Source organism: Aythya fuligula, chromosome 1 (assembly GCF_009819795.1).
Source record: "Aythya fuligula isolate bAytFul2 chromosome 1, bAytFul2.pri, whole genome shotgun sequence".
Lineage (NCBI taxonomy): Eukaryota > Metazoa > Chordata > Aves > Anseriformes > Anatidae > Aythya > Aythya fuligula.
The window spans coordinates 53,418,297-53,438,609 of record NC_045559.1 but is presented as its reverse complement, the minus strand read 5'-3'; the positions used below and the strand labels follow the sequence as shown (position 1 = coordinate 53,438,609).

Here is a 20,313-nt window from a genome sequence, read left to right as displayed (position 1 = left end):
TTTATTTTTCAAAACCATACTTTATTTTTAAAGGCTACTAGAAGTATTCAGAACTATATTTCTTAAGCAAAAAGATTCACATTTCATTCTGCAGGGTCATTAGTATGAGAAAAAGCATTTGGGGGTTTATTTTTTGCAATTGTTTTTGAGTTCCTACACCAATCCACATTTTTAATTAAAAGTGGTAACAGTTATGGCTTTAGATACAGAATTACAAAAGGTAACATGTGAAGGTTGCGACTCAAGGGGGAAACAGACAATTATGATCATTTTTCCACAGAAAGGTAACGTTTTAGCTAAGACAAACAGAGGCAACAATGGTCTTTATGGGAGACAAATCCACTGAACATCAGCAGCACAGGAACTGCTTGAAGGATACCCATGCTGTTAATTCACAAGTGTTAGAAGAACATTCTGTCTGCTCCAATTACCTCACCTTTTCCTCTGTATTCTACGCCTCAAAAACGTGGAAGTTTGAGACCACAACAGCCCCACTCCCCCCCTTTTTTTATTTTTAAAGAAAGGGATACAACAGAAGATGGAAGACTACAGTATGTGGTGGAGGAAGAGTCACCATCTCTAAACAGACAGCAGGACTTTGGCCAATACATTTTATCTGTAAGCACGTAAGGACTCAAACCGATTCAGAACCCAGAGCTGCAATTTTGCTGGGTATTCTTCCCATCACTGATTTTTAACTCTGTGTTTACTTGTTCTGGATGGCTTGCATGCAGTGAGACAGAGGTAGTGATGGGAACAAGATTCCTTCCCTCAAGTTTCCAAATAAATGAAACCTGGTAAGCATGCCCCAAGGAAGGGCAAGTGCAACCAGAGAGGACCTGCCAACTGGGAAAGGCCAAGAGCATGAGTACAGACATTAAGCTGCTCTCCCATACCCAGGACTGATTAAAAAAAAAAAAAAGTTACATGAAGGTGCTGGACAAGAATTGAGCACGTAACAAAACCTCTGTGGCCTCCACAATATGTACTTCATGCCAGGTTGTGCAAAGGATAGGACAGAACCTTTGCTGCACAGTTGTGGTGATCAAAATACAACATTATTTGCAGTACTGCCAGAAGTTCCAGTGTGTAACTAGCTAGCATGGTTACATTGATCATTTTAATAGCTATATAGTCAGTCACTCATTTAAAAAAAATAAAGACGTGTTTTCAGACAATTCCTTTATCCAGTTAATTCTTCAGACTTGTCCCACCTTCGCTACTTGTGACTAGGCCAACATTTCTGTCCTAACTGGATTAAGACAGACTTCATCTGTTAAACTTCCTTCCTTTTGGTTCACTGAGGAAAAATAATTAAAAACAACAAAAAACCCACCACCACCATCCCAAAAAGAAAGGGTTTTATTTTATGCTCCTGGAATACTACAATCTCTCACAGGAGCTTTCACTCAAAGGAAACTGTCTTAATACTTACAATAAAAGGTTGCAACTCTTTGACAAGGAGGCATGGTTGAAACTAGGTCACCTGAATATAATTTGAGTGCTATGAACCAATCACTGAATAAAGTCAACACGTGGGGCTAGAGAGCAGTTCTCCTTAGAACACCCCATTTCTCTTCTTGAGAAGATCAGAGGTACAATGGTTTGTTTTATTGCAACACTGGTTAGCCAAATCAATCCTTCCCATCCAGATATGATTTTTATGAACCAGGGATTTTATGGTTTACTGCCAAACTTGGCAGACAATTTACTGATGAGATTCATGACCTTGGGATTGTTCTGGTACTTGGACATATTTGCTGGATTCTGGGCAACATCTTGGAATGCAACCATAACTTCTGGATCCTGCAGGACAACAGAAAAAGCAAACAATTAGGGCATTTAAACAAGAAGTCTACAAAAGTTACTGGTTCTTTGGTTCCAACACAACCACTTGTCTTGCTCTGCTTTTAACATGGCAAGTCTAAACCAGAGTGAATAAATAAAGGTCTCCTAAAGAATACTCAAGGAAGCAGTGTATGCTGGTAATGCTGTATCAGAAAATACCAGAGCCATTACTGGACTTGTTACAGTGAAAGTATGATGTGTGAGAAAAGGGAGAGTTTTTTTTTTTTTTTTGCCTAGAAAAGAAGCTAGCAAATGTAGCCACAACTACTGAATTATTTTTGTTCAAGTATCTTCAAATGCATCTTGAAGGAGGGAGCAGGAGCTCTGTATGTGTATCAAGCATGGCAGTGTAATTATCCTCCCCATGCAATAGCTGCTAGTCATTCCTTTCACCCCTTTTCCTACTAGCAGCAGAAACTTTAACCTGCTGGACTGTGAACAGATGATTTGGCAATATTTGGCTTTTTAAAATGCATCTGATTCTCAGTCATTCTCCACCTCCTCTGGGAAGTCACAACTGGAAGAGAATCTTCTGTCTCTCATCACAGTGCTGTGCTGCACTTAATAAACACATTCATATATATATAAAAGAAGTTTGGTGTTCTTTTGACCAGTGTCACCTTCCCCACCTAGTATGAGAAGTGCTAATACTTTTTTCTGTATTTCTAGTACACCTTTAGCCTCTATTGAATTAGAATTATTTTTGCTCATTTCACATGAGTGTGTTCTGAACAATGTCCTTCAATAAATCCACACGGGCTGATTTTATATCTCAGCCTGGGAAAACATTTCCATGATAACAACTTCTGCATGAGAGACTCAAGTTTTCTTTAGTCCAGCAAAAATACAAGCAGCTTATTATGTCCAGTATATAACTGTAATTTCATCTCTTGTTCTTTCTTGCACATTTAAGTAGTTTCACTAAAGGACACAACCTTCCCTAGACTTCTATTCTATTGCTATCGCAAAATTATTATTTGGAAACCATCAAAACCCAAGTGGTGTCCGCAGAGCTGTCTGTGCTACAATAACACCACCACATATCTGTTGTAGCATCAGACACAGACAAAAGCTGCTTAACAAGTCTGGTCCAAAAGTTGCATTTAGTAGGTGTGTACTGCAGTGAAATCACCCATGTGGTTCAGTCATGTTTATATACATGTTGGGAACTGAAAGAGTCAAGACTTATCTTTTGTTAGATGGAATTACAAGGTGTGTTATCTCCCTTTTCAAAAAGGATCTGCAAAGTCTATGAAAACTAGGATGGTAGGGTTTAGTAATCAGGCACTGGATATATTTCCTTCACTTTACATGATTCGTATGAAAACAGATGGCTTTCACAAACCCAAACTTCCCAAGCTGCTGAATTCAAAGTAGGCTAGAAGACTATAAAGACCATGCTATATTGTTAAATCTGTCTTTCCACCTGCATATGAATAAACAGTAACTTCTGTAAATATATCCATAAGCAGCCATATCTAATTCTTTGGTTGCCTCTACAGAAGGTAAGCTCAGTTTGAAAGCATACCCAGTTAACTTGGGCATGCTTCAATGTAAGCTCAAGGTGAGCAGTCTCAAAGGTGAGGAGTTAACAGTCACAAACTCAGAAGAGATTTAACCTCAATACTACAGTTTCAGCAGTAACTCACCATGAAAAGCCCCTACACATGGTAAGCTGAAGTAACACCTTAAGATTAATGACTTGGGACAGACTAGGGTGAATCCTTATCTTTTTTTTTTTCCTCAAAACCTCATAAACAGCATCAGTAACAGCTATCAGTTACCATCATCCTTAAACACAACCCACAGTTGCACTGAGCAGCAGCAAGTCAAGCAGTAAAAACTCCTGGCTTTTAAGACTCTATCCTGCACTGCTGATACAGAGAGGCTAAGAATATAGGCAGACATTTCAGGAAAAAAAGGTAGTGCAGACACATAGGTCAAGTGTTAAACAAATCACAGCTAGATTTAAAGTCTGTGCAAAAGTCAATGAGACGCTCAAGGCTTAGCTAACAGGTTCTGCAAAAAACACTGCCAACACATGTTCTTACAACAGAGTACTATAGTATTTCAGGGTATCCATAATCAGCATGCAACGGAGCCTTTTTAAAGGCATGTGGCAAGCACTTAACATTTAATTGCACTTCAAAGCTGTTTTCAGCAACTCCCATTTCAAAGGCCTGTACTACAGCATAAATGAGTCAGGTAATGAATGCAACTGCATTTTTCTGTTTGTTTTTTTGTTTTGGATGGTTTGGATCCAAGACAACATTGCTGCCATAGCAGCTCAGGTAAAAGGTGCATTTCCAAACACCAGCAACCACTAAACTAGGGTAACCCATAAACTTTGGCATAGAAAGTGATGCATTTTTAAGGATTTCAGGGCATACCAAGTAACAGTCCCTCGTGATGCTTTTATTAAATGGCTATCATAGCTGCTCAATGACCTGAGAACATCACATAACTCTAGCTTAACCAGAGCAATCCAGAAAAAAACACAGCAACATGCTTTTATATGAGACCACATTAGAATGCAAATAAACACAGCTCACTTTTTGCCTAGCCAACCTAATGCTGTCAGATGCATTCTACTCAATCTGCTAGAATACTTTTCTTGTGTAAAACTAGTCATGACACTTAGCAATTAAATAATTGAGCTACTAATCAAGCCCACTGGGGACGTAGACTTTCCGAGCATGAATTCAGAAAGTGCCAGATGTAGAACTATACTGATACTATTTTGCCTCTGGCAAAAAACACTTGGGCAATTCTCCTCTCGACATTACTGCAATATATTGCATTGCAACTATGTTAACAGTAATTTGCGCATAATTATCTCACCACAATGTGTACACATTCAAGAAGGAGCAATTGAAGTATACTGTGTACAAAATAACTGTTCAAGAGACTTAAAAAAAGATAAACTCCTCACAGCATACAGTTTTGTCTCTTGTATGCAAGTACCGGGTGGGGAAAGGAGGGAGACACAACATGACACCTTTAATTAAGTTCCTGTCAATCTGACAAATAGTTAACAGATTCCAGACAGTTTGGTGCCACACATGCACAGAAAGAAAATTTCACGACAGAAATAAGCAAGCACTCCCCACCGCTCTCCAAAAGGTCACATCTTTCTTCCCTCAGCTCACAGGAGCTGTTCCTCCCTCATTCCAAGCATTTAGCTTTGATTTTAATCAAATACTCACCTGCATGGCCGCCAGGACTTCTGGATCACTGAGAATCTCATTGAGACCTGGCATACCTGCCATTCCTGGCATACCTCCAGGCATAGCCCCAGGAAATCCACCTGCAAACCCAAGACACAAGAATGCACGAGGAAAAACATTTAATTCAGCTATACAGGAGCTCACTGATAGAGACCAAAACATACTTGCTTTGCCACACCTCCAACACCTTGTCTTCCACAAAGCTACAGCTGCTCCACTGAATGCAAAGCAGGGGCATTGGTTTTCTGTGTGTGAGGACCTGCATCTTATTTCATACATATTTTTAACCCAATGAAATAGGAGGCTTGTAATTAGTGTGAGTGCCTATCACCTTATACACAAATGCAGTGATTTTCTAATTAACTTAAATCAGGTACAACCCAAGTCTAAGAAACAGATTTTTGAGTGCCTGAGGTGAACAAACTCAGGACTTACTACTACTGATTTGCTTTTGCCCTAGGCTCATTCCAACTTAAGCTGGAACTTCAATTGTTTCTCCCCAACTTGTTATACTCAAAAATAATATGAAAATGCGATCCTCATGGAGCTATTGCTTCTCCCTGACTTATTATATTAAAAAATAACACAGAAAGGCTATTCCTCGTGGAACTGTTCAAAAACTGCACTGCCTCCTTTGAGAAATCCTCTTCAACAATAGCTTCCAAACATCAGTTTTCCCTAACACTCAACCAATTTTCAGCCTTAAAACTATTGTTCTTAAGCAAGACAGCTCCAAGCCACGCTGAGTAATTTATAAAACATTTTATATTATTTTTTCAGCACATATTAAGCAAACACTGCATCTTTGTTTTCTCAGACCTAAATTCTTTCACTCTGTTAATCAAGACTGACTCGTCTTCATGTATTTACTACCCAGCAACTACCCAGCTATTTGAGAGAAAGAATCTGATCCCTCTTCCCACTACTGCTCCAGTTACTTGTAGACAAGTTTTAAACTTAAGAACATTTTTTTCTCAGTCTTGTGAAGAAATACTATGAACTGTGGTTATAATACAGCATATGGAAAAAAAACCCACAGTCACTTCTACCTCAAGTAAATGGTGCTTAAAAATACACACCTGGGAAGCCACCTGGGAAACCGCCAAATTGAGCTCCTCCTGCCTGTCGTCTTGCTTCTTCCTCCTATAAAGGAAAGCACATCATTCCACATGAAGCAATGGAACTGCAGCCTGTTTTCTACTTATCAACTGGTTTCAGGAAGAAAAATAGCTGAGACTGCTTCATGGGAGTAGGCTACAGCAATAAGCAAATGTGGTTTTGTATGTAGTGCAGTACTTCAGACAAGAAATAGTGGTCTACACTTACTTTAGTACGTTTCTTTGGATAAGTTATGCAGAGTGTGTTTTTACTAAGCATGAACTGAATGATCAGTTTTAGCCCATTAACTTTTACAAAACACTCCCACCCATAACACATGCTGCAAAAATATATTAGTAAAGCTGAGAAAAAAAAAAGTCAATGCTGTCAGGAAGTGAAGAAGAAAAGCAAAGGGTTATTTTGAAATTAAAAACTCCTACTTTGGGAGACATGGAGACATGAGTATTAAGTTAAGACTATTCTGGTATAGTCAAACAGTAACTGAATTCTTGAAATTGTTGGATTAGTAAAGATACCAGAACCTGTCTTTGTCATAAACAACAGATGCAGTACAAGGCCTTAATCTCCAGTATTCATTATTGGTCAAGTAACACAGACAGAAAATATCACCCTAAAATATCAGATTTAAAATCAATTTTCCTGTGCAATTAATTAAAAAAAAAAAAAACACTATGCAACTCTCCACATTGTTAATGTTAAAGCCTAAATAATCACCCTTTGTGCTCTCTCATGCTCCTCTCGTGCCTTCTTCACTCTTTCCATTCTTTCCTTGATTTCTTTTTCTTCGCGCTTCCGTTCATATTTTCGGCGATGTTCTGCAATTTTCTGAGCCTGTTACAATAAATAGCAGCATTTCAGGTACGTTCTAGTACACCACACAATGTATTTCAATATAAAATACACAAGTGTAACCAACTGTTTTTACTAGCTCTTAAATGTAAGATTTGAGTTCACATCCTAAAAGCCCCCTTATTTCAGGGTGCACATGCTATTTCCTCTCTACCACAGTCTGTTATTAATGTATACTAGGCCCTTGCAGGATTCACCAGACCCAGGCACTCTAGTCTAGTACCTTCTTCCCGTACAGCTCCAGGACTTACACCATAGTTAGAACTTAAACACATTGTTCCACAGTCCTTCCTGCTTTTATGCTGAAATATCATTTTTTCCAGGGCTAACACCAAAGAATTGCCCACGGAGAATGGAATTTTCCCTGGTACAATAACAGGAAGCATAACTCCCCCTGCACAGACAGACTTGTTAGACAGAGCTTTTGCTGTTCCAGATGCCTTGGCAGCATACACAACTGGACTCAAGCAGACCAAAGAAAACCTGAACCAAAGCAAGAGATGGCAGATGGGGAGCAAGTTAGCTTCCTATCTTCTCAAAGGTATCAACTCTGCAGCCCCCATGGAGGAGACTAATAAACTCCCTAAGATTCCTCAATCAGGGATCACTTTAATAATAGAACACTAACTGCAGCATTATTTTCCTGAAGCCAGAACGTATCCTTATATAACACTGCAAAAAAAAGTTTGTAATTTTACAAATTGCAGAGCTTTAATACCATACATGACAAGTATCCTGTGACATTCCCATAAATAAAAATATATATATATTAAAAATAAATCGAGGTCCAGGAACAGAAATACTACTACAAATTACAGCTATAAGCCTCTCTTACACACAGATACTCTTCTGTTCTGCAGCTTCAGCTTCCTTCACAGCATATTTACCTACTGTGACATGGGGGTCCTCCATGGGCTGCAAGGAGATAACCTGCTTCACCATGATCCTCTCCACAGACTGCATGGAAATCTCTGCTCCAGCAGCTGGAGCACCTCCTCCTCCCTTCCTTCTTCACTGACCTTGGTGTCCACAGGATTGTTTCTCTCACCTCTCCCCCTCCTCACTCCTTTCACAAGCTGCCGCACAGCATTTTTTTTTAAAGCCCTTTCTTAAATTTGTCATCACAGAAGTGCAACAGGCTCAGTTTTAACCAGCAGCATGTCTGTTTTGGAGCTGGCTGGAACTGGCTCTGCCCACCACAGGAGCAGCTCCTGGTCTCTTCCCACCAAGGCCACCCCTACAGCCCCTCAGCCCCACCCTCCCGCAAATGTTGACACATAAACCCAACAGAATGCAGCAGTTGCGATACGTAATCCATGAATGCCTTTACAGGAATATTTAAGACATGAAAAAACAGCCTACTACGACATCTTGCATGTGTTACACAGATGTTCTTCATCAGAACAATGCTGCAGTGAACCACCTGAGAAAAGCTGAAAACCAGTCTCACAGAGATTATGCTGCCCTCATGGGGTGGACTAATGAAAGTAACACAGCCAAGAATACTTTGTAAAACACAATTAGGAGGAAGCTATGATCAGTTTGGAAACATTTTGGGAGAAAAAAAAAAATCCAGAACAGCAAGAGAACACTGTGATAACAAAACGTTTTTAGCCTAGATTCTAAAATGCTTGGCAAACTTCAACTATTTCAGATTTTTCAATTAAGAAGGAAGGTATTGTTTCATAGTTCAGTTATATGAGACCTAATTTGTAAACAGAGACAAACAGCTGTGATTGAAGACACAGAAGCACTTATAAACTCAAGTTTGAAGTGTCAGATGAATGCTAATGCTGACACGTGGACATTCGATGTCACAATGAATATCACAAGAATTTCAAAGACACCTCTAAAACAAATAGGAGAGGGACTTCTACTATCCTTTCCCACTTACCCTTGGTTGCACCTCCTTCAGCATTGCACTAGCATCTTCATCATAATCCAGTTTACAGGCTAATGCAAGATCATGAGCAGCCTCCTCCCAGTGACCCAGAAGTCTGGAATTCAGAAGAAAAAAGCAAACTGAACTCTAGGTATTGCTCAGGGTATTTACAACCATGTATCGTCCAATATTTTTTCTGCAGCTATGGAGACTTCTAGAAGTTTCAAGCTAATAATCACAGTGTTTTCTGTAACACGTGATTTATAATGTTATAGAGGATATTTGCTTGCTTCTTCTATACCTCCATAGTAATTGTTGCATTAGGTAAAAATCAAGAAAAACTAAATCAGCTACTGTCATTCTTTGCTAAAAACAAGAACAGTCTACCAGGGAGAAGGTATCCTGTCTATAAACATGCAAAGCACACTAATAAATGTTCTGCATCGCCAGGTGAACACTCGGTGTGAAACTACAAGGTCAGTGTTCTGTACAACTCTACCCCACTGCTAAATCAAGCTTACATGCACCTGGTTTACTCAGCACTTACACATCCCAGGTAACTGCCTACATCAGGTCTTCGTTGAAGAGGTAATAAAAGCTACTGTGCAGCACTACTTCTTTATTCATTACAACAAACTTGTGATAATCAGAGGTTTAAGTGAATGATAAGGGGTCAAAGCACTTCAGATGACCGACGGGGGATTAATCCAGACTACACTGCAACTTTCTCATTCTTAGGCTTCACACCGTTTATTAAAATTGTAGCCCTTATTAAATAAACACTGTTCAGAGTAATTCATGTATTAATTAGGAGTTTTATTAACACTTACTCCTTCCACTTTTATACAGAGTGAAGGAAGCATCCCCTTATTTCTTTGGCTGATGTATTTTCATTTCAGAAATAATTTAACTACAGTTAGGGGGAAATCCTGCTGACATAGTGCAATTTAAATAATTATACTGTTCACTTAATACTACTCTTCATTTCAACAATTGGTTCCCTTAATAACTGGACAGTTTAATTTGCTACGTAAAAGAGCTCTAGGATCCTATGGAATAAAGGCAGCAGAGAAATATTTAGAATTATAGGTTAGTAAATTATAACTGAGCCAAGCAACAAACAAAAGAGCACCCCAAAATAAAACCCACTCTATTCTAGAGCTTACAATCTTTAGCAAATGATAAAAAAATGCTTTACAGTATGACAGTAAGTCATTAGAAGATGGCTTATCAAGGAGAGGAGAAAAAATAAGAGTGCAGAAGGATTATTCTTAAGTCACCATCGTCCTTTTTTCTTCTAATCCATATACTTAGCATAATGGTTTCTAGGCTCAAGAGCACTGCTCTCACATACAAGACAGACAGTTCACAGAAAAACAGAGTAAAGAAAAGCATAGACAAAGTTGTTCCCTCCTGAGTTAAGTAAAGAGAGTATCAAGAACGTTTGCAGTTCACTACCTATGCGCTTTCCCCCTCCATTTGTAGGTCTGTGCCGAGTCAGGATTAATCTTGATGGCTCTGTCACAATCTCTAATGGCAGCGTTTGGCTTCTGTAGTTTCACAAAAACACTGCAGGAACAAGAACATTTATTGTACATGTTAAAATGCCAAGTTACTAACTTAAGATGGAAATAATTTTTGATGACTAACAGGCGAGCTAATGAGATACATTTGAAAAGCTGAGTTCAAAAAAGATTTTGTAGTGATAACAGTGTCAGTGAAATTTAGTTTTCCCCCCTGATGCTATGTGAATCATTAGCAAAAAAGTGCAAGCATTCAACATTCAGACTCGAGCCTTGCCTAGAAGAACAACTTTAATGCATAAGGAAAGGATAAGTGCAAAAAGCAGTTTGATTTCACACTGTTTGCGGTCTATAGCCAATGGCAACTAACAAAGTTTAACAAAATGAAGCTAGTATTACATGTTCCATGTTACATTGTCTTTAAAGTAACAGTAAGGAAATAAAGCACTAATTATCACACTGAGGTTCTACCATTTTCATGCCTTCCCAGCCCATGTAACTGAGGGTCCTTGAAACACTGTACTGCAGCTGATTTCGCAGCCTGCTCCTTAAGCTCCTCCATACAGAGGAGTCAACAAGCACAAAATCAAAGACAGCAATCAAGAAAGTAATCAAAATATAACATCATCACACTGATGTCTAAATCTGCACTGGACCTCAGCTTGAATACTTTGTGAAATGTTGGTTCTGCTCCTCCATCTCAAAGATGGGTAGTAGAACTGAGAAAGGTCCCAAGAAATGCAGCATCTTTAAAGCAGAGCTGCTCCCTCCTATAAAGGGAAACAGGTTAGGACCCTATAGCCTAGTACAGAAAACATCCAGAAACAAACCAAGAAAACACCAGAACTTGAGTCTATAAAAATCACAAGTAGTAGGGGGAACAACAAGGATTCTTTAGCAACTGACAGTTCTTTTACATACAAGAACCACCAGACAAAGGAAACAATGGTAGCAGAGGCAAAAGAAAGGATCACATCCTTCATTTAGTTAAGATTTCAAAAACCCTTGCTGCAGAGCACTGCAAATGCTAATTCGTATTTGTTCAGTGGGAGACTCAAAATCATACCAAGACAAAGAAAACAGTAACTTTTGATGTTTGGCATGTTAAGTATAAAGACACAGTTTTAAATAAGTAAGCCTATGAGTTGTGAACCAAAGGGTGAAAAAACAGGACAGGTGACTATCATCTCAGTTCCCTTTTTCATATACTACTGGTTCATAGACACCTGGGATTGTCAACTACCAAGAGAAACTGAATGCTGGATGATGTGGGCTGTTTAAGCTCACCTGATACAACTGCTCTCTGTGTTAGGACTTGGACTATCCTTCGGAAGACTACTCATTATCAGACATGGCCATTGCCAGATCACAAGTTGTTAGGACAAGTAGTTAAAAAAAAAAAAACAACAAAAAACAGAACATGCAGCACATGGAGAGCTGCTGGCTTTGGTTTCTGAAGTAACACAATCACTGGCTTGCTGTATTTGCTACAACACTTTAATGACACATGAACATGCACCGTATTGATAGTTTCAGGGGACCCTACCAAAGAGCAAGCTCATTTCAAATGGATCCAAAAGGCAAATGCAAAAGGCATTAATAAAACAAAGGCTTGATTCCAGTTTGGGACTGTAAATTGTGAAATTGTCTTTCCCAGCAGTGCTGGGCCATGAGAAGCCTATCCTAATTTTAAGGGTCTGGCTGTGAATGAAGGATTAGCTGGGATTTTCATTTTCTGTGTTAAGGAAGGTTTTTCGTTATTAATTGCTATCAAGAGCTTTTTGCTTTTGAAAATAGCAGAGCCAAAAAAAAAAAAAAAACAACAAAAACCATACAAACCCAAAAAATTAGCCTGATCCCCTCTCAGTTAAGGCTAATAACTGCAAGTTTTACAATGTACAAGCATATCTGATTAATTATTAGGGCTTTATGTCTAAGAGGTTCACGTATTTCATACTTCATCTCTGTATGGAACAATAGAAAACATTCCTGAATTGGCTGAGTATTCAGTAGTCAAGATACTCCAAGTAAGAACATCTGCCCTTTTACATTTACTCAGAGGAGAAAAAAAAAAAAGGTGTCAGCAATTACAGAGTGCCTGTAACTTCATCAAAGCTTGCTATAAAACAAGAATAAATTCTCACATTCTCCTAGTAACAAACACATGGACATTTCAAAGAACTATCCCAAACCTACACCTCACCAGTAAGAGATGCTCCAATGCTACTGGCAGTCTTAGAATATTGATAAACACAAAACAAAAACAAAGAAACAAACCCTTAAGCAACAAAAAACAAAACCTGAGTCCACCAATGACAGGTGGATTACTCACAGCACTTCATTACTCACAGCTGTTACACTTTAAGTTTTACAATAACCTAGTATACAGTTTATTCATGTCTGTAAAAGAGGAAATGGAGGTCAATTTTAAACTTCTCCTGATGCTTACACTTCTCATTGCTAAAAAATCCCAGCCCTGAGAAGATACAGCACCATAAGAGGTTTTTAAAATGTTAACTATGATCACAACAATAGCAAAAACTAGAGTACTGAGGTACACAGTGTACACACAAAAATTCGGATATAGCACATACAAAAGAAGCAGCCATCTACCAGTGAGGTGTAGTGGAACAAAAGAGCTAAAAGACACTGAGCAATCACGTGGAAGTCATCAAAATTGAACAGATTGAACTTTATCTTACTCTAAAGATGATCTACTGAATTATCAACTCATCCATGCTTAGTGACTTGTTTATGTGCAAAAAGTAAAGGAAAAAAAAATATCCATGGGAACTCATGCTTCTCTAACACGTACATCCCTGGTCTTCCACAAGATTTAGGAAAATAAACATTGGTGCATCATAGACAAGGGCTACCACAAATCAAATTTGACATTATGCCTGTAACTCATTATCTGCAGTCTGGTAAATGTAATTTGAAATAAGGCTGATGTTGAGAATTAGGTACGTTCTGCTCAAACATAGGACTGCTGAACAGAAAGATATCTGCTTCTTTCTGTCAAGAAACATAGTTAGCAGGCACAACAGGGAGGGAATTCACCTAATCCATTTAACTTTGTAACTAGACAGGACATAATCGTAGTAGAAACTTCAAATGTTTCAGGCATTTGTGATCCAGCATTATTCTAATTCAACACACCACAAGGCATAAACTACCATAATGTATTTTAGTACATGATTTTGTTATTTGATCTACTATCAAGGCTGTTTAGATGGCTGCTTCCGCAAATTCCATTAATCACACACAGGAGAAAATGCACAAAGTGTACTTTTCTTTCCCTTCACTCCTTTTAAATTTACGCAGATCTTGCCAGCGTAATTTAAGCTCTTTAAGGGAGTAACAGGCAGAAACATAAATCACTAGTTTCTGATGACTCACCTTGCCCTCTTGGCATACAAGATGGCCAAACAAGGATTCAGCTTGATAGCATCTGTGAACAAGTCGACAGCCTTCTGAAGTTCACCTGAAAATGAGTACCAGTAAAGTTTCCATCATTAGGAAATGATTTCATCCAAGTTGCCAAGCCTGCCTTATCTTAAATGGAAGATAATCAACAAAAGAAAATCCAATTTGCAACATTATTGACGTACAAACTCCACAAGGAACGCTGGAAGGTTGAGGAGGGGAACTTTTCCAAGTTAAATTTGTCCAGTTGACTTCATATGCAATCACGTAGGAAGCACACAGCTTTTCACTGCATTAAGACAAACCACTAGAGACACTAATCACAGTACGTAGGGAAGTACTGTAACAGTCAGTTTATAATTAAGATGCTGCAGTACTTCCCCCAGCGATAGCCACATGGGGAAGACAGTTCTTTAAAAAGCCTTTATGTCATAGCTAGTTTTGGATATCCAAGAAGGTCCAAGATACTTCAGGTTTGTTTCTTTTTTTTTTTTCCCCAAACATTATATCCTTTAACATATACTAGAAAACAACTAAAAAATATTACCTTCACTTAGAGCATTGATAGCTTCCATCTTCTTTTCATTAGCTTGATCCATCATCTCTTCCGTTACCTAAGAAAATAAGCAAACAAAATGACATACACACAGACAAAACCCAAAAGCTAGAGCCCAGGCCAGAAGGACCACCAAAGACAACACCAAAGGCAGCAGCTGCACTTTTCTGTCTCTAGAATCCTTTGTTTAATTTAGGTTTAAATCACAGTACTAAAACTATGATCTTTTTTGCTTTCATTTTGGAGACACTAGTCACCGTTATTTTAGCTGGAAAAGGCTCTCTTGAGTGTTCAACTCAGCCAAACAGCACTCAGGAGAGTGTTCAAATACCTTCTGGTAGTTGAATCGTGACAGATTGCTACAGATCTAGTTTTCGTGTGCATTTTAATATTTTTGCTGTTGTTGTTTTTGTTTTCTGACCTTATTTTTCCTCACTCAACTTTTTGGTGGACTACTCTTGACAAAGAAAAGATTGTTGTTTTAAACCAGCAAGTTTTCCATTCAGGTCAAAGAGATCCAGAACTACAGCTGAGTACCTAGCCATGTAGTCCAAATTTCCCCCTCAGCTGTTATTATCAACTAAACTCAAAACCTCTCTCCTTTCCTACTGCCACAGCCATTGAAGGTATTGTGCTTACCTCCACGTTTTCATCTCCCATTTCTTGAGGGGCATCATTATCTGGTTCAATCACTCCTTCATTGTCAATTTCTGGGGGAAAAGCAAAAATCAACTTCAGACTCCATCCACAAACAGAGATTTCTAGACTCACATTTTAACTGTGATATGCCATCTACTTTCCACACCTAAGTCACTCTCTTCACTTTCTGGCTCAGGAGATTTAACTGGCTCCTCTGGCTGTTCCTCTGCTTTGCCCTGAAAGAGAAATGTATTTGTAAGCACACACTATTTCTGACTGATATTCTACTCCCAATCTAATAAATAGCAATGCATCAGAAAATACAAAATGAATCTGCAAAGCATATGACTGCTCTGCAGCTGAACAGTTATTTTTAAGACAGAATTCTCCTTTCCTTTTTTCCTCCTCTGAGATTAAGTCTGCCACACACACACACACAAGTAATTCAGAGCCCAAATCTTTACTCATGAACTTATATTATTGGTAAAGCCTGTCCTTCAAACTGTATAATTCAATGACCAAACACAATGATCCAGATAATACATACTTTAGAACCAGTGTTGCAATGAATACTAGCTAGCCACTGCAGTCTTCCTGCCCTCCCCGATGCATTCTCTGGATGAAAAATTCACTCCATCTAGTACTATTAAGCTAAGGTCCTTCACAAGGAACAATAAGCTAGCATCAATGACTAAAATATTTCTTTATCTGTCAAGGTCAGAGATCTTTGCTACTTATACATACTTCGAATAATTTCCCACGTTTTCCTATCAACTTTTAATTACTTCACTACCTTCCTTTGAACCCCACCACTTAGCACACCCTCCATTATCACAGACACAAGCTGTTTGCCTTCCCATTCCGTGTCGCGGACTATACTCACTACTTACACACAATTGCCCCAGAGTTCTAGTCAGCCAGTATTGCAAGCAACCACTGTCTTGTTAAATGCAAAATAAAATCTCTTCTGCTTTTTCCAATAATAATTTCAAGCTTGGAAAAATCCCGCTATAAACATCTATAAGCCTGATTTATTGTCTCCCTTAAAACAATAAGAAACAAACAACCCACACCCACCTCTTCCACAATGCTGTCATAAAAAGTTGACAATTTAACTGTTCACTTCATTACCTATTGTGCTTCCAGTACTTCTTGTCATGCAGAGATTATAATTTGAGCCACTAATGACAGCAGAAATGGTCTATAAACAGACCATGAGAACATTACAAAATAGAAATTCGAGTGTTTGCCATTTGCATTGCTGAGAACATCAGGCATTCAGGATGAAGGAAATGGAGCATGGTAACAATTGAAACAAACTGGAAAGCCATCTGTAACAAATGACTGTCTATGACACCCAATGGGCAGGCTTCAGACTGAACTGTCAAAATTATTCACCCCAGTGTATTCACCCACACTATTTAAGTGAAGTTTGATGGTAATTTTTGTTTCTCTCTTCATACCCAATAACATTTGGACCCTGCAAAAGTTATCTTGCAGTTAGAAAATTCTTTATACCTCACCTTACTTGTCTCATCTGTGGAGGTGCTGGCTGGAGCAGGTGGTATTGTGCCTCCCATGCTTTTCAACAAAACAGAGAAGAGAAAAAAGAAAACAGATTATCAAAATAGTGGGCCATATTTTATTGATTCAAATCCTGCTGATAGTCTCAGCTTTCTGTTATGACAGAAAACACGATGATCCAATTCACTGTAAAAGTGATAAAAATAGCACACGGCATCCACGATTTCACAATGTAACATAACACACATTGGCTCTTTCACCTAAAACTGCACTGTAACTTGTACTCAAGTGCATGACACATCACCCATCCATCCTTTTTCACAAGGAAAAGTTGCCTTTTTGGCAGAAACTGATTTTTTTTTTTTTCCCTTAAAATATAAGTTTTATTTCAAGTCCAAAATAGATATTATTAAAGCTATTATTAAAACTAGAATTGTTTTTTAAACAGGGTTCAAACAAGCTAACAGAACCCCAATGGCTTAAAAAATGTCTATTATCCTGATTTTTTGGGGGTCTAAAATGCTTATATAATTAACAGAAATGCTGTTCTCTATGCAGCATTTTTTTTTCTGCATTGCAATATCCATGCCTTTTCACTGCAAGCTGAAGAGCACTTGTACTTTCACTACACGTTTAAGAGCATTCTCTGTATAGCCAGCATTCTCTCAATATAGAATAAACTTCTATATTCTATCAACTTTGGGTAGCAGCCAGGAAGAAGTGCAGGCTGAATTCTCCAGCTGTTTCATGTAGCATCTAATCATATCTAATGGCAGGCTGCCACAAGGACTACCATTCCCATCCATTCTCTGCCCCACTTTCTCATCTACAGATAGTTTTCAATTGCTCTGCCCCTACACACTCCAAAAGGAAAAAAACAACAACAAAAAAACACAACAACAAGAATGACGACACTTGAGTCCATCAACTCAGTCTCAGCCAAGTCACTGACCACACAACTGGTTCGATGTGATGCAGGGGAGAAGGGAAGGAAGTGGGCAAATAGGCAGGAGAAACTGGAAGGGCCCAGGAGTGTTTGCTTCCAGGAAGGACTGCAACCCAAAACCACACAATTTGCAGAGAAGGGAAGGTGGCAGGATTCACAGGTCCTGGCACAAGGACCTGCAGCAAAGGGCAGGTCAAACAGCACTATGCTACTTCTAGTCTACATCAGGAATGATATCAAGAAAAAAAAAATATCACAAGTTTCATTTTATTTTTTTAAAGGCATCTTCTGAAGCTATTAGAAAATCTACACGTGTCCCTGGTACGTTGATACTGCTTTAGCTATGTTATGCTCCAAGGACTGAACAACTCCAGGCTGATAAACCATTAGAGAGCTAAGCAAAAAATACTGCATGCATAGTAACTGCCCCTTCTAATTTTTACTCTTGCGGGCTGCCAGTCAGGCATACAACTCTCCACACTTCTGTAAAAATCAAGAAATTTTCATCCTAGCTTTCTGAACAGGCAGGTCAAGAAAAGTTGGCCATAACTGCAGAAAGAAAAAGAAATGGGAGCTGTCTGGGGGAGCCTTGGAACTTCTGCTGCACATCTAAAAAGCCTGCAGGACTTAAGTTTCAGAGCAATTCCAAATTATTGGTCTGGAGGTCAGCTCGTTTTCAAGTCTGGCACCTTGTTCGAGGCCGAAATCACCTGGTCAGTCTTCTCTACTCTCTTCACATCCCAAAAGGCACCCTTTCCAAAGCTTAAAACAGGCTATGAGATATGTGGATGTATGTTAAACATGTACACTTATATACATGCCTTTTTTTTTTTTTTACATGCATATATATTTATGCTATTTCATGAACAACTGAGGCTAAGCAGTTTTATTCATAGTCCTTGAAAATTCTAAAGCAAGTTCCTCTAAAATCCTTCCTTAAAACAGTAGATGGTTACAATGGTTAAATGCATGGTAAGGATATGCAAAGTTTGCATATTTTATTTAACCTCAATACTATTTAGATACACAGGATACTCTTGGAGAAAAATGCAAGTTTTTCAGGAGGAAAAGCTCAGGAGAAACTGAGTTGCAGCTCAGGAGAAACTGAGCTGTACAAATTGTGCACAACAACATTTGGAATCAAGTCTTTTGCTGAACCAGTTGTGCAATCCTGGTGACAACTCCTGGGAAGCCATCAGGACTCCATTGCAACAGGGACTCCAGCCTTCTGCTGATCACGGTGAGGAGAAGCGCTGCTGCTATGATTTGTTGGGAGAACTGCAGCTGTCACTTCTGCATCCACTTTTGGCACTCACAGCAAAGTTGTCTTTACAGACTAACAACAGGGTTAAAATCTACTTGAACAAAACAATAAGAACAACAACAAAAAAGGCAGAAAGCCTGGTATGTGAATGAGGGGTTCTGTGCTTTACTTTTCACTAATACCATTGTTTCTTTTTTTAAGCACATTCCCCTAAATAGCTTATTTTGTACCAATTCACGTCAAAACATTTATATTTGCATGCAATTCCAAAAAAAAAAAAAAAAAGTGATTTGAATAAAAGGGATGTCAAACTCCCTTGCAAACGTTATCATGCAGCAGCAAATGCTTTCCACGCAGCTAGACAAAATAAAGGCCAGAAGATAAGTGCGTGAAAACAGCAGAGATGATCTAAGGCTTCTGATGCAACACTAACAGCTAGCCAGAAATCAAGCTGACTTATTAATTAAGCTGAAATTCGCTCCGACTCTACTAGTGGCTAGCGTCATTTTGAAACGCTGACTAATTTTCGTTGGAAACGTTAGCTTTAAAACAAAACTCTGCTCAGAATTTTGGTTGCAGAAACGTAAGAACGTGTTTCAGTACCTTTTACTCACTGCTCTGAAACCATTTGCAACCCCACCTGGGTGATTACACCTCTGAGTTTTGGGCTCAGGTGAGCCTGATGGATGCGATAAAGCACTCAGGCGCTGCAGGTCCAGGTGAGGCTGTGGGATGGGATGAAACCCACCGGGTTCACCCCCCCACCTGAGGCCAGGCTGTGCTGAGCTCCACGCAGCTCCCCGAGAAGGCGCAGCCCTGGTGGCTGCACGCCCCGTCCCGCCCCACACAGCCCTGAGGGGGCCGGGACCCCCCCAGCTACCACAATTTGACGTGAAAAACCAATCCTGGCGGGAAAAACGCTCCCAAATCCCGGCTCCGGGCACGCAACTCCCCCAAATACCTGAAGAAAACCCCCGGGGACCTGAGGGAGAGGAAGAACTTCGCGGGGAGGGGGTGGATGAGGCGCCCCGTTCGTTAACCGTCGGTTAACGGCTGAGCAGCCCTGAAGCGGCCGCCGCCCCCCCCCTCAGCCCTCCCCTCACCCTCCCTCTCCCCCTCCCGCCCCGGGGAGCCCGGGGTCCTCTCCCCGCACCTCTCGAGCCACTCGCGGAGGAAGGCGAGCTCCTCGCTGTGCAGCAGGGCCGGGTTCTGCTTGCAGAGCCTGACGAAGGCCCGCAGCTCGCCCAGCTTGCGCGAGTCCATGGCGGCGGCGGCGGCGGCGGCGGCGGGGCGGGAGCGAGCAGGCGGGATGGCGGCCGCGAGCACGAGCGCGCGTGCACGCGCCCACTCCCCCGGCCGGCCGCCGCGCGGCGCCGCGGGAGCTTTCAGCCCGCCGCCAAGCCACGCCCCCCCTCCGCGAGGCCACGCCCCCTCCGCGACCCAAGCCCCGCCCCCTCCCTCTCCGCCGACCAAGCCCGCGCGGCGGGCGGAACGTTCTAGAAGCGGGGTG

The 20,313-nt window shown here is 40.1% G+C and overlaps 1 protein-coding gene across 1 annotated transcript; it reads right to left on the bottom strand.

Annotated features, from left to right (window-relative positions):
* Window positions 1–20,090, bottom strand: ST13 (ST13 Hsp70 interacting protein). The gene is made up of 12 exons (XM_032190357.1): window positions 19,957–20,090; window positions 16,593–16,650; window positions 15,236–15,305; window positions 15,070–15,140; window positions 14,422–14,488; window positions 13,848–13,932; window positions 10,384–10,494; window positions 8,938–9,040; window positions 6,909–7,025; window positions 6,155–6,218; window positions 5,055–5,155; window positions 1–1,806 (listed from the first exon to the last, which is right to left on the bottom strand). Exons 1-12 carry the CDS (start codon window positions 20,064–20,066, stop codon window positions 1,678–1,680), a joined length of 1,086 nt encoding a protein of 361 aa, XP_032046248.1. The 5' UTR covers window positions 20,067–20,090; the 3' UTR covers window positions 1–1,677.
* Window positions 20,091–20,313: the final 223 nt, after the last annotated feature.

Excerpts from the sequence above, each read along its gene's own strand:
- ST13 (XM_032190357.1), bottom strand. The coding sequence starts at position 20,066 with ATGGACTCGCGCAAGCTGGGCGAGCTGCGGGCCTTCGTCAGGCTCTGC. Across the intron at positions 16,651-19,956 it reads CTCCGCGAGTGGCTCGAGAG|CATGGGAGGCACAATACCAC; the intron begins GTGCGGGGAGAG and ends TTTGTTGAAAAG. Across the intron at positions 15,306-16,592 it reads CCACAGATGAGACAAGTAAG|GGCAAAGCAGAGGAACAGCC; the intron begins GTGAGGTATAAA and ends TTTCTCTTTCAG.